This window comes from Varroa jacobsoni, unplaced genomic scaffold (genome assembly GCF_002532875.2).
Source record: "Varroa jacobsoni isolate VJ856 unplaced genomic scaffold, vjacob_1.0 scaffold_1199, whole genome shotgun sequence".
Classification (NCBI taxonomy): domain Eukaryota; kingdom Metazoa; phylum Arthropoda; class Arachnida; order Mesostigmata; family Varroidae; genus Varroa; species Varroa jacobsoni.
Window position 1 is genome coordinate 83,952 of NW_019214101.1, and position 15,210 is coordinate 99,161.

Sequence of the window (15,210 nt, forward strand, 5' to 3'; positions counted from 1 at the left end):
TTTATTTTGATTACTGAAAAATATGCCTAAGGATTAACTCTAAAGATTGGTCCTAAGGGTTCGACATGCGATTAACATCAAGTAGGTCGCCCTTTACTACAATTGTAGTCCATGGTTTATTTCGATATGACCGAAAAACGACTCACTAAACATTTTCAATAATTTTTTTTTTGACTTTTTTTTTAACGTTTTAGTAACTAAACGACGAGTATTTTTCTAGGTAACACGAAATGAAAATGAAAAATTTGTAGTCTTTTCGATTACCCTTTCGACACATTAAACAGATCTATATTGCATACATCTCATATACGCAAAGACACGGCCGTTACGAGCCGTTCATGATGTAACACAAACATAACTCGGATAGTCGTTCATATGAACACTCAATTTCTACGGTTCAAAGGTCCCATTTAACATCAGAGGTTGTCTGATGACGCTCAGTTCTAAGGACTAACAACGTCTCAACAAAGTATCTGCTCATCGTGATGAAAATATATGAAAAATACCTGAGCAACGTATTAAGATTAGGCCGTACTCCATGAGGAATAACCTACGATATTTTGTTGGAACTTAATCGCTCTCTCGCGAATTGTATTTGGTAAGGTATCTATGTTGATGGTCCGCTATTGGCCATTTTGGCAAAAGGGCGCGCCTCGACGTCTACTGGCTAGGCATGATAAGCTGATACACGACGTTAAGCCTTTATAAAAGAATGCCTATGAATACGAATGATATAGATAAATAGCATAGACAAACGAACGCCATGGATACAGAGATAGTTCGAGTGAACTTGGCAGGAGCAGTCAGTGGGTGTTATGATTGACCACGTGCTTTGTATTACCGTCGCTTAATTACACCTCTGCTTATCGACAGGAAGAAACGTCATTGACAACACGATATGGCAATTCTATAATAACTGGAGCCACGTTCATATCTAAACGTACACCGTCTTCGTAGCATTTCAATTCAACTACGTACGTCAAACATAATTAATTAACCCAATTTATCTGCTCATCATATCCTATAGAAAGAGAATACAGATTCTCGACCCCACTTGAACGCGTGCTTACACTTTTCGACCCATCCACTACAAATCTATGTTCCAAATAACAAATCATTTTGCTAGACTGCCTATATCAGCTGTGCGTTTCGTTATCTGCCCTAAGCGGCTGGTGTATAGTCTTTTGATATGCGTGTGATTGTTGTCAGCCTGTCTGCAATCGTTCATCCGATCTCCCTTGTCGCTTGGCCAGTAAGCATTGCATCATACCTTCGGAGGCTCAATGACGGGCGTGGGTTTGTTTTGCACAGAAAAGTGCACAGTCTAGTACTTTTTTTTTATTCATTCAACTAGCTCTCGACAATGCCTTCACGTGTAGCAGGGGGCGAAAGAGCGATGTGGCGAAAAGGTCGCCCCCAAACAAAGCTAAAATACGAAAAGACGGAAATGCCCGTGAGATATCGTGTATTTTCGATGTATACTTTCAGGGGCAGTAGTCATAATAATGACAAAAGCCGGAGCCAATTCAGTGTTCATGATCGAACATGGTGTAGTCCATTTCCTCTCCGCAAAAATTGACCGGCGACATACAAGAAGCTAAAGAAACGGTGTCACTTTGGGCAATGACAAATGCTGGTCAAGCACGAACACCTTTGTATTTACCGTAAAGCTCTTTCGTCTTCGGACATACTGTCAACCGTGCTTACAACCGTCATGCTAATATATAAATACGTCTCATTGAATACAGATAAATGGTTTTTTTTATAAGGAAATGTAAATATACCTATATACATATATATATATATATATATATAGTGTTATATAGTAACTACTCTGGTTGAAAAATGTTGCGTGGCATGCCCTGCTTGTGTATAGATGGACTGTCAAAATGAAATTTATGAAGCTCTATTTGAAACACGACATTTAATAGTTTACTGCAGAAAAGAGAATTATTATCATGTATGCATATATACACACACACACACACACACATATATATAGAGTTGTCGAAAAAGTATTGGCCGTCTCTCTAATTAGACAGATTTCAAGCCATATAACTCTTCATTTATTTCGGGCCGGCATTTGAAAGCTAAGGTTTGATAGTAGTAGAGGCATTGAAATGGCTGGAACATCTGTATTCAGGTTTAGGATAAAGCCGTTGAAGGTAAGTGAAATTTCTGCAACAGTTCGCTTAACTTAATTGTTGTAAGGCCACACTGCTTAAGTCTGTGAAAAGATTGTGCCGTTTATATTCAAGATGTGTTATTGAAGGAAACGCCCCAAAGATGGTTCAGGTGTAAAACATGTTTTACAGTAAAATTTTCACCGGTAACGATCAACGTAATTATGAATACAGCTGATGAAATCGTAACGGAAATGCTTGTTATATTAGCGAAGAGCTAGATACCCAGCACTAAACGATTAGCTTAAATGTTTTGAATTGACAGAAACGGAAAAACATCGAGCCATCTTTGAAGCGGTCCATTGCGGCTTATGGACAGTGGATATATTGTGCAAATGAACGACCTGCGGTAAAGGTTTTGAGGTATTTTTTGATCGGACGCTAAATAAGATGATACGGTGGTATTAGAAAAAAAAAAAAGAATCGTGACTTACTACCGCTTAGCAGAACGATTCACACGGACTTCTGTTCTGCTGCTAACAATCAACAAGATGGCAAAAACATGCCCTAGAAGAAAGTTGGTGGATATTAACAAAGAAAAATGGCGTCATCACAACGCTACACTGCGTGCTCCCTTAACTATTAGGCACGAATTAAGAAAACTGAAAATTAAGAAAACTAAGAAAAAATTTTAGTGCACCCGTCCATTTAATTTGTTCCGATATTTGCCGAACCCCCTTAATAGTCTTAATTTTTGCTTCAATAATATGATTAATTATTATTATTATATTGATGAATTAAAATATTTGCAACAACAACAACAAACATATATAGATAAGGAATAAGCTGTGGAGTTAGGCAAAAGGCCTCGAGTTTAACCAAATGACCTTCAAGGATAGTGGTTTTAGCTTTCTAATACAAGCCTTTCATTTTTCGTTTGACATTGATCCCTCTGACATAAAAATGAATACGATTTCAAAACTACTACCAAGCATTTAGAAGTAACACTGTCAATGAATAAGGCAGTTGTATGACTTTTCCGAAAGGGGTCCACGTAATCCCTGATGCAATTGCATTTTTCGAAGATTAGCATCCCTCTATATTGTGTATATATATTATATGAACGAAGAACGATGGATAACGTTTGTGCTAACGGGATGCTACTTGCTATAGTTGTCTGAATAGAAGACGGATTAGAAATTGGTTTACCTGTGAACGGCCTAATTGTATGATCTGGACAAAAGTATGCCCAGTATTAGTTAAGAAACATCTATAATTGAGTTGGTCTTGACTTTAACATGCTAGTTTCCCTTAGCTGGAGACTAACTTTATATACGGTAGATACACTTCGATTGACGTACGTATGATACGCCTGCTGCTGGCAAGCTATTGTATTTAAGTAAATGACGTAGTCATATCTTATCACGGAATATGCGCATAAAATTCACCATTAGTTCTCTCGTTTTCAGTAGTAATACCTTGAAGTCAACGAGGTTAGGTCAGACAATCACCGTAATTTTTAATTAACAATTTAATAATAATTCATAATTTCAGTATTTTATGTCTTGGCTACATCGAGCCTTTTACGATCGATCAGTTGGCTAAGGAACTGGATTGATATAACAGACGTCTCGTTTGAATCCTGCGAACACAAAACCCGGAGCACAATGTCGGCCCTAACCTGGTTGTTAAAACTAAAGTAATTTGACCAGCTATGTTTCAGGCTAATGAAAAGTTACGTTGGCATGAAAAAGGCCCGAAGATGTGCTTGGACACAACCGCCCAGTTGGGGTTTGCCAATAAACATTTTGAATATCTTTTGGGTGTTCATGTGCAATGAAACACACTAATATAATACAGGTACCATAAATATGGTACCAAAACAACAAATATAGCTGTTATAATATGGTAACAGGATGTTTTGATATTATTGATCTATAGTTAGTTGATTTCACAACTAAATTGGGTATGATCATACTTCCCTGTCATTTTCTGCGATCCAACAGAACTTTCTAACAAAAAAAAAAGAAACCGCAACAACCGGTACGGAAGTTATGCTTCGCCCCCCATCATTACAGTTGTCATTAGTGTTATTATCATCATTACTATGATTATTGCTATTCGTTTAACATTAAATTACATTGTAAACGGGCCACTAGTCCTTTTCCTGTACAGGCCACCATGGTTGATTTGACCTGCGGACGACTAGAATACGTTTACCTAGCCGGTAGTCGTGTGCTGCATCGTACCGCATTGCACCTCGCCAAGTGAGCGCGTCTGTGGATCTATCTCGTGGTTCGTTCGTATGTATGCATGCATTTTTTTCCATATTCAGTCTGTTACCGCTGAGGGTCTGACTTCTGCACTAGCATCATTTAGTGGATCTACGACACAAACGAAACGTGGGCATAATAGCGACTAAGCGATTGACTTTTCTGGATCACGCCTTGCCATTAGAATGGCAGCGGGCCGGTTTGCGTGAACTGTAAAGACCACCAGCTGATCGATCTCCTGTGATCGCCGCCCATTGTAGATCTGTAGTCCAGCGAAGCAAGCAAAGGAGCAGGTGGGGCCCACACGCCTATGCTAGAGTATTTACGTGTGTCTGTATATAGTTGCCTGTTTTCATTTTTTCGCATCTTTGGGTTAGCGTATTGCCACGCTACACAAGCGAAATAGCCTCAAAAGGAGTGACTATTCCATTTTGCCATATTGGTGTCATACGACAGGATCAAACTGTTTAGCAGCGAGCGTCATTATCAAGCACCAATCGATCTAACGGTCGATCTTCTGTGTGTATATTATTGTGAGTATCAACGATAGTATGATGAGATGAACAGTGTTGACAACTGCCTTATCCGAAGGGTAGAGTTTACATGAATTTTCTTCTCTCAGTAAGCTGCTGCTGCTTCTTCATTTTCCTTTTCATAAGAGCAACGTTTCTGCATTGTTCTACCTATCTAGCCAAGGTTGCAGATTGTCTGCTGAGTGTCTCTGACTATTTCTATTAAAACCTTAGAATTTGGAAAACACTGGTTGCCAAACCTGAAAAGCCAGCAGGCACGCACAAAGGAGTAGTCGCCTACCTACCCGCGTTTGTGTAACACTACCAACAGAAGCGTTACATGCAGTAACAACATTACTAACAATGATAACCGCCATATAAACAGAACATGTTGACTCAATGTTAGACGCGGAACGAAAAAATCTTGCAAATAGGCCAACAAATTTGTTCTCTTTCGTTATTTTTCTGTACCGTGCTGCTGATTGCGTCGTGCACTACATTGTGCAGAAGTACTCATGCAGCCAAGAGATTATCTGCGGGGCAAAACGGGATGGGGACTGGAGGAGGGCTTAGAGAAGCATGCTGCAATACAGCCATTATATAATCGGACCCTTGCTACAGTATAGGTAAGAATAAGTGCTGTTTAATGTAATTTGTATGTATGGCTAAGGGACATGTAAACGGCGGACCGGTGGGCAACAAGTGTAATTCAAATTTAGATATTACGGCAAAGAACATTATCGGTGTCGTGTTTTTTTTTGTTTTTTCTTCAGATAAACGGAGCTCGAAGGCTTTGTACACCAAAATTAAAACGAGACAATCTACAGTTCTGCCGTTACGACCAGATGCGATCTAGTAGGTGCAAATAAATACGATTATTACTTAAGTCCGTTAAAAGTTGAAATCTTAGGCCAATTTGAGAAAATGAAATTTCTCAACACGATAAAACCTACATGACGCAAAGTGGTGGCAAATGCTTCTATATACTTTTTCTCATATAGGAATAATGTGTTGTTGACCTTTATATATGGAGTTTTTAACCGTTATTAGCAAGAATGAAAAAATAGAGCTTGACATCTTGTAGAACTATACGATAGTATGATATTATTATCGTTTCATTCTAGTCTTGAAATTCAGTCTCCTCGAAGTTAGCTTCCTATTAGACTGGGTTTATCTTAACCACACGTTTTCCACCGTCGCGGCGGGCCAAAGTAGATGTGGACGCAAACATATCATAACATCAATATTATCTTTATTATTACATACTGTGCATTCTATATATAATGCGTTGCGTAAAGAGGACAAAAGCACTCACATGTGAATCTCTGGCCAACATTTTGCGAGAGTATAACCGAAGCCAGGTATTCATCGGATCTCAAGACTATCCTATTTGTTCTCGGATAGCTACAGTCACCGATAGTCATTCGGGTACTAATTATAGTCAGGCTAGCCATAAAATAAGTGGTATAAATTATCTGAGGCATCTCTCAGCTTCCATGTAGAGACTGTCAACTTGCACAAACTATATCTTGGCGACTGGCAATAACAAACAGTTATACCGGCCACTCCCATTTCGAACAGTTGCTGCGATAAAATGCCGTCGGGCGATCTGATTGCAAAGAAACTTTATAGACCAAGTCAAAGACGAACGTACGGATTGCGTACGACTATATATATATATATATATATATATATCTCGCATAATCATACCGGATGACATCATGAATCGGGCGCAGTATATTTTGGTACTTTTATGATTGCCCCCCAATGATATTACGATTAAGGCACCGATCATTATCATTAGTAACGACAAGATAATCGAGCTCGCTTCGAGTCGTGCGCAACAATCACTTGGAAAGTTTACAGTGTTGTGAAGGTTCACAAAATACTGAAAGTGGCATACAGTAGAAATGAGAAGGGAACTTTGTCTAATTACCATAAACAGAATATAATAATAATAGGGTGTACTTAGGAAAGGATATTGAATATAATGTAAGATATTCTCCTTGACATAACGCAACTACCAGAAAATTGTACGATCCAGCCTTCATTTCACCTCACGCTATGCACTCCAATATCAGCCTTTACACACGGCCACTTGTGTCCGGCACTTTTCCCGAAAATCCTCGATCAGCTGTAGGAGTGTTTTTTTTTTTGTTTTGTTTTAGTGTCCGACCTAAATTCGATCCTGTTATCTATTGTTCTCCGTTGGCCGTTCAAATGTGCCTGTTCTCCTTACAGTTACGTAGAATAGTTCAATTTCTTAGCTCTTCCTGCCGGAATTATATCACAGTCTTATCGAAGCTTGCTGATCTACATGTTCAATATTGTCCACCATCTTGGTTAAGAGTAGTCGGCAATTTTATAACCCTATCTAAGTACCGATTAGAACGTACATAATGATTTGGTAAATTTGCCTCATGAATATATTTATAATATGGTTATTATCAAGCTATAAGACGGGCTGACTACTGCATTCTTTTTGTCCTTCATCCGTAGCCATTTTTCTCAACTATATAAATGCTTTCACCTTTATCGTCACACGGGAACATTTGTCAGTATCGCACCATAGTCTTCTATGCCAGAGCTTCATGACTGCTTGCCAATTTAGCTCGAAATTGATGAAGTTGTGCTGTAATTGCTTCTCGATAAGGGAAGGAGGGAAGGAAAGGATGAGCGTGCAGAAGTACTTTAACACTGATTAGGTTACTTTAAATTAATGGTAATCATCTCCGAGAAGATTTAATCTTTAACCTTAAAATCTACTACCATATCGACGTTGTAACAGGTATCAACTATGTTTCTCTATGAGAGATTACTAACGAAATCCTGTTCGCGCTTTCTTTGCCAGCAAAATAACATATTAAATTGCTTTGATCGTGATAATTGAAAAGACTAGAAAAAAGTGAATGAACTTCTCGTATGGACACCTATTACATCTGTAACTAGCTGTGTTATAACTACTAATGATCAGAAGTTATACGTATCTCCTTTAGCGCCCGTGCTTCTAACGTCGCACGTCAGTTAATTATATAATTTAAGTCAGCCATCCAAGCTAACTAATTATGGCTAGCGACAACGCCCCAGATGTCCAAAGGAAAACGTTTCTGTGTTACCATGGAGCACAAGCAAAAATCCAAAGAATCGTTAAATAGTTGTTTTACGTTGTCATCGCAGCGTTGCAACTGTACAATCTACAGAATCCCATTTAGTACCCCTGGTTGTGGCCAAGAGCCTGAGGGGCAGCGATAACAACGCCATGGCCCGTTGCCACAGAACCGTCGATTGCGGTTTTAGCAATAGCGGGAATAGCTACGTGTTCGGCCACGTAAGTGCGCGGATGGGAGACAAAGATGGAGGCAACAACCTTAGCAATGACAGAGGCAGAAATAGCGTGACCGTAGGCGAGGGCAGCGATGGCAGCGCCACCGTATCCGTGACCAAGACCATCACCTTTAAGGACGGCGGCCTGGGCTGCAGCAATGGCGATAGCTAGTAGAGCAAACAATATAGAACAAAAAAATAAATATAAAAATTAACGATTTGAGTACTACTGACTATTGTTGCTATGTCAGTTCATTTGCTAATTCGCATATAATCCCAATGCTCACAAGTGGCTTAGTTAGCCAATACAAAGGTCGATATTTTGGAAAAAGGATCTTATGGAGAGAATGTTTACTTACCGAAAACACGTTAATGCAGGATGAAATTGCCACTAGAAGGTCAATTGCCTTAGACTGTTGTTTGAAGGCGCATTTTATGCGACGTATAGATAACACTCGTAGTGTTATTCTTTCGCTCCCCAGCTTCAATCATATGTTTATAACCAGAAAATAAATCAGAATGAACATAATTGGCTGGCCGAAAACGAAGAAAACCCAGGGGCACTTACGCATTTCTAGTTGCGGTCAAATCAAGTTCATGTCTAAGTTAAATGTAACGGGGTAGTCAGGAAGTGGGGGCTGTAATAAGGTACGTATGATACAACAACTCATTTGGTCAGACTATTGGCCAAGCACATGGACGTAAGTAGAACCATCGTATTCGTAGTTACATCGAGGTGTGCTTGCATCAGATCTTTATTAGAACTGTATGCGAAATACTTTCAAATGTACACTTCAGTTAGAAGACGCTTTACAGTGTCGAACAGAGCCTCTAACGGCTGGCGCTGTTACAATTTACACTTCGGGTAAGGCAACGTCCATTTGGTTTCTTCGAAAAATTCAAATTCGTTCCAAAGCCTGTTTTTCCTTCCTTTTCTTGTAGCGACGCAAACCGACTACGTAAAAGCAGGCGCGATTTATTTGCAAAGCCGATAAAAAACCTTTCCGGCACATAAAAACTGACTGAAAATGTTGTTTTTTTTCTCTAGTAACTAGTTGTCATAAACTTGAATTAGATAACAAAACGACTGCCCTTATTAACGGCTTCCTAATGTATTTATACCAACGATAAGCATGTTGTTTAACGACATAGACAAAACTGTAAATCGCTGGAAAACTTAAGCGTCGTGTTTTTCTTGTGGACCCATTTCTAAATATTTCACCGATAGATTTTCTATATAAAAAGGATTGAATAAATAGTATTTCGAATTCTTGTTATCGAAGTGGTATTGACTTAATTGTGTATTACTTTAAACAGCTGGTCTTTTTCAGCTTATTACGAATTGTGTCTACTGTTTTTTCCAATCTAGATGACCACACATACGTCTAAGCTTAATGGGCAAAATATGTTAGCACTGCACCCCACAAGAAAAGCATAGTTAGCCATGCTAGCCATCTATATAGATGGATGTAATGAATTTCCAATACGAACAAAATTATGACTTTGTGTTAAGCATATTTGTTTACGATCAAATTAAATTCATATTATTTCTAGCCTCTGTATAGAGTATCTGCTGTTGACACGTTAGGGGGCATGCAGATCAAAATAAAGTCCTGTTTTTCGGAAGTTCCCCTGTTGTCGAGTCGTGTACAGAATTTGCTATTCATACTAAAAATTCGCACCCAATGCCATAATTAAAAACAACTTTATTAATGTCACGTCAGATACGATCAGAGCTATGGATATCGGTAATCGATCTGTGACGATTCAGGTTTCACTATTTATATTAGTCCATGAGAAAATGTTTGTCAAGGCTAATCCTTTGCATTATAAACCGGAATTTTTCTAAGCATGGTATTTTTTGAGAGCGAGTTTTACAACACGTTTTTAGAGTTTTCTTTGAGATGAATTTGGCGATGTATGTATATATTGCGGATCGCGTTTTGCCCTCTGTAACAGGCCACACTTTATAATGGAAGGGGTGGTTAGACATTTGGACACATGGAAACGACGCATGTTGCGTGCTTGTTCATAGAGAAAAGTGTAGCAGCACGATACGATTTGGACTTATGAAGCAAGACTGGAATTGTCTAGTCAAGGAGTTCTGAAGCGAGGATTCGTGTTTTGGAAATAAAAACCAGGTCCATAATGGCGTACTGCGGAAAATACGAATCATAGAGACGTATGGCATCCAGCTGTGTATTAGGTTTATATTCAAGTAGCGGCCAGTATTGTTCACTAGTGCTGTCCCTGTACTTCTTGAGTGAACTGATGACTAATTGGGATACCGGCGAAAAGCCATTTACTTACTCTAGAAGACTATCGCAATTATTTTTGTTGAGATTATTATGTTTAAGCCCAGTTTCGGGCTCCAACGATGGGTTAGTCGGGCGAAACGGGAGCAAATTTGGAACAGTTTTTTGTTTTTACTCATGTGAAGAATCCGCCAAACCTACGTACTATAAAGACCTTAGCTATAAGGTCTTTATAGTTATTTATAGTCTTTATAGTTATGGGTTAAGTAGGAAACTATTTTTCTTCAAAGGCTACTGAAAACAGCCCTCGTCGAGTGAAGTGTGACTTTCAGATCCAAGAAGGACGCATAGAAAGCTTAGAAGGTAATGCTTTATTTATTTCACCTATATATCCTTCGAGTCCGACGTACTGACAGTCAGTTGTTGTGATGCGACTGTATAATATAATTGAAACGTTCATATGTAGAAAATAAATAACGCTTAATAACAGTATATAATATTCGATTGTCAATAAAAGAATTTTAAAAAAAATGAAAGCAATCACCAAGGATCTAATGACTCATTTCATACGAGCCTGGCTGATCTCATAAAATGTTTTCTTATGTACCCTAAACTCATTATATTAAACAATGCAACCTTTTTCATTTACCACACGAGCTAATTATCTCTTAACATTTATTTTTTACTAATTTCACATAATTTAAGCTGTTATATAAGGAGATTGATTGTTTGTTCGGCAGTACATCGATTTCCTTCAACCCTTCTGGCTAACCGACCGTGCGTTCGCATAACCTCTATGGCCTTCTCAAAAGTCTAACAGTGTCCTCAAACTTGAATAGGGCAGAGACGGCGTAATCCGTTACTCTGCAACTCCTAGTCATCTTTATAGCTTCCGCAACCAACCGATTAGTTTAGAGAAAAATATCATTTCATATTCCCATTAACTCCATAAGGTTACTTATAATACGAGTGCGTTACAGTGTATCTAGTATACAGTAAAGCATCTTCATTTATTGCGATGTCTATATCTGTGGCCATGGTTAACAGCCAGGGGCAGCGAAAGCAGCGCCATGGCCGATTGCCACAGGGTTAGCGGCAACAGCTACTGGGGCGACGATCGGGGCCTTAGCAGCAATGGGGATAGCGATCTCCTTGGTCACGTAAATGCGTACGCAAGCGACAGAGACAGGAACAATAGCCTTAGCAACAATAGGAACAGCAATAGCGTGACAATAAGCGGGGCCAGCGATGGTACTATAGCCTGAACTTCGACAATAGCGGCGACGAGGAAATCGACCCAGGGCAAAAGCAAATGCGATAATACGTTAGTTCTAGAATATCACAACTAACGAAAAACATTGGAAATGTTGTATATCTACTATTGTAGATACTGGTTTTGATGTTGCATGCGTACTTCAGCCATATTTACTGGTTGGGGAAATCTTCTCTTCATTCCTTCTTCGGGCTCATTCTTCCTGGTCATGTGTCGGGTTGTATACAGCGGCAAAACGAGCCAGACATGCTAAAAAATCTACATTTAATATACACAATTTAAGTAAAGTTAGCTAGAATGTCAAACTTGATTATTTTTTTACCGCCATCAAATTCATATCGTATGACTCTTGAATAGTAAGCTCTACAGGTTTAATATTTAGTGTTTATGGCGTGCAAAGATAGTCTGTTACTAATTATTTATACTGAAAAATATATGACGAGATAAATATATGATACGTTGCGATAATGCACAACAATGTTCCGACTGCTCTAAAATTATTGTATCATAAGGCCGATCGGTATATGATAATATATTACCTGCATTTGCTTTAAAATTATTGTTCTTTATGGAGCTTATGTGTGTAGCAATTCTAATGGAGATAATTAGTTGCTATAGCTTCTACAAAAAAAAAACGCTTTTCATCTATTTAGCGTCTAAGAAAACACTTGGGTCGGACGGCGTACTATGTACGGTGCGTCTGCAGAATGTTTGCCAGATCCAAACTACCAAATCGAACATGCAACGTTATTGTTCAAGGAACTGTGTTCAGTTACTGCCGCTGTCTGGGAAAAAGCCTGGCGGTCGGCAACAATGCATCTGTGGGCATTTTGAAGGCATAGAATTTATTTTCTTCTGACATATTCTTTGAGCGATTGCAGCACCACTTCCGTATTATTGGGGCAATATTCTTAGGAACGAGAGGAACACCAATAACGTGATCGTAAGCAGGGTCAGCGATGGCACCACTAACGTATCTGTGACCGTAACCGTAGTCCTCGAGGACAATAGTCTGAGCTCAAGTAACAGCAACGGCAAGATACAACAAACACTATCTGTGTGTTGCAACAAACGGATTCGATTAGGTATCTTTGACATGATTTTATTCGAACGAAAAGGGACCCTGTGTCCTAACGCGACAGTGAGAGGTGCGTCATATATATTGCTACATTGTAGCTGATATTAAAAATGTGCTAGCTTTCACATGTGGTAACATTATGAGCTAGATTATTTACGAGTTGCATTCATAGTACATTTAACTAGAAGGTCCATAATGGGTCATTTGATGTGCTAAATTTACACTTAGCAGCAGTCGGCTTACTGAGCTACGATTAAAGCAGTTCTAACAATATTAAAATTACCATTATTTTTCACAGATTTTCGTGTCTTCGTCAGCTTGATTACCTACGAGCTATTAGCTCGTAGGTAATCAAGCTGTTGGGTTATGGAACACTCCTATGACGGGTTTTACAAGAACCAAACAAACTAGGTACCGAATCATAGCCCGGAGACCGGCTATTGTTTTCTATTGATAAGACAGAATCAAACGATTTACCCTAATATTTAAATACTATAATGTGAGACGGGGAAATCGACCTCTTCATGCAAAAGTATGAGAACTAGTTACTGGCCAGCATAAAGCGATTGCGGTTTTTTTGGACAATTTTCATAGTTATTCGTTCGTAAAATAAAAATAACTTTTTCGATATTAATTACGTGTATGCTCATTGGTTTTGCCAAATTTTCTTTCCATTTTAGATTAAATAGGATTAGAATAGGAAAATTTGGTCCACAACAAATTGTCCTGGAACCCAGTTGGGAAACAATGAGCTTACGCTGTCCAGGTTTCAAATAAGTTAGAACAATTGTATAACATATTTAATTTTAAGGGTAACTTCGAGTTGTTGCGAGTCCACGTACTCTTCGATTGTACGGCAAAAGATCAGTGACGTTTCGTTATACTATAAATTTGTTACAGAATAAGATAAGGTACATAGAAGGTAAGACAAGGTCTATAAAGCATGTGGTTATATACATGTAAATAATACGAAGAGATGTCTCGTTGAGCACCAAGAAAATTGGGCTCTTAAGGATCGCGCAGCGCTAAGTACACTGTCGAGTGATATTTTGAACCTAATTACTAATACTGGCCATAACAACAATTAGAAAAGCGCACGTAAGGTGCTTAGAGCTAGATAACACAATCTTTTGCAACGATTTTAGCATATGTGAAATTCTAATTTAAACTGAATATCTAAACAAAAAAGGGATAGATCTCTATAATTTCCATTTCCAGCTGAACATGTTCGTTCAATACGCGGATAAAATTCCTTCTTACAGCAAGGCGTTATTGATTTTATGTGCTCACCTCAGTAAACTATATTAACAATTAACATGTGTATGTGGGTATTATTGCCGTTTGTCGATTATTACTACCAAATTTATAACACCAACGCAAGAGAATACAAATTCAGCCTGTTAGTGTTTACTCGGATCACCCAAAAACCATTTGGACCGGCACAGAAATTTTGATTTTATCACAAGGATCAGCATCGTCAGTTGTCAAAACACGGAACAGATAAGTCCGCGTTTGCACATCAGGTTGAGTAAATCAGCTGGATATAAAAACAATGGTAACTACATATATCACTTTGTGTCGTTTATTTATCTAGGCGAGTAAAGCATCTTTTATACAGTATAACAGCGAGTCATCCTTTAGTACCCGTGATGGCTGTAAGCGATAGGGGCGGCAGCGATCGCAGCGCCATGGCCATATCCAATGCCGTATCCGTGGCCGATTGACACCGGGGCGGCGATAGCGACGGGGGCGGCAATCGCAGCTTTGGCAACAACAGGGGCAGCGATCTGCTTGGTCACATAGGTACGCGAGTGAGCAACAGAGACAGGGGCAACAGCCTTAGCAACTACGGGGGCAGCAATAGCGTGACCATAGGTGGGTGCAGCGATGGCAGCGCCACCGCATCCGTGACAGGGACTATAGCCTCCGAGGACGGTGGCCTGGGACCCGGCAATAACCAAAGCGAGAATGGCAGCCTGTAGGGAAGACAGAGGATAATATGAAAATTTTATTAACCATTTAAGCCGTAGCCAAGGAAACAGCTAACTGAGTTCTATAGAAAATGCGTAAGCATCTACATATATATCTAACACTTACAGCCAACATGTTTATGTTGGGTGTTGTTGTTGCCTGTTTGAGAGAACGAACTATAACCATTTCTGTATGTGCACCAACTTTTATACCCCGCTTATGGTAAGAAACGATAGTAATTCATTACTTGCCTACAGGCATAATAAAGCCAGAATCACGCTAATATGAACAGTCATGGTTTTCTAAGCAATTATCACGGTTTGTTTATAAGCTAAACTTGGCTTGTTACGACCAGGAAATGGACTCATTTGCAAAGCGCATGACATAACGACTGTGTATAT

At 39.1% G+C, this 15,210-nt stretch overlaps 1 protein-coding gene and 1 long non-coding RNA gene across 2 annotated transcripts; one reads left to right on the forward strand and one right to left on the reverse strand.

The window, feature by feature from the left end:
* Positions 1-4,573: 4,573 nt before the first annotated feature.
* On the forward strand, positions 4,574-14,510 carry LOC111267539 (uncharacterized). The gene is made up of 3 exons (XR_002684696.2): positions 4,574-4,929; positions 5,682-5,763; positions 12,642-14,510. It is a non-coding gene; the product is annotated as an uncharacterized LOC111267539 (long non-coding RNA).
* On the reverse strand, positions 14,399-15,045 carry LOC111267538 (uncharacterized). Its single transcript, XM_022845813.2, has 2 exons — positions 14,936-15,045; positions 14,399-14,814 (listed from the first exon to the last, which is right to left on the reverse strand). Exons 1-2 carry the CDS (start codon positions 14,993-14,995, stop codon positions 14,476-14,478), a joined length of 399 nt encoding a protein of 132 aa, XP_022701548.1. The 5' UTR covers positions 14,996-15,045; the 3' UTR covers positions 14,399-14,475.
* Between the last annotated feature and the right edge of the window lie 165 nt (positions 15,046-15,210).

Excerpts from the sequence above, each read along its gene's own strand:
- LOC111267538 (XM_022845813.2), bottom strand. The coding sequence starts at position 14,995 with ATGGTTATAGTTCGTTCTCTCAAACAGGCAACAACAACACCCAACATA. Across the intron at positions 14,815-14,935 it reads CCAACATAAACATGTTGGCT|GCTGCCATTCTCGCTTTGGT; the intron begins GTAAGTGTTAGA and ends TCTTCCCTACAG.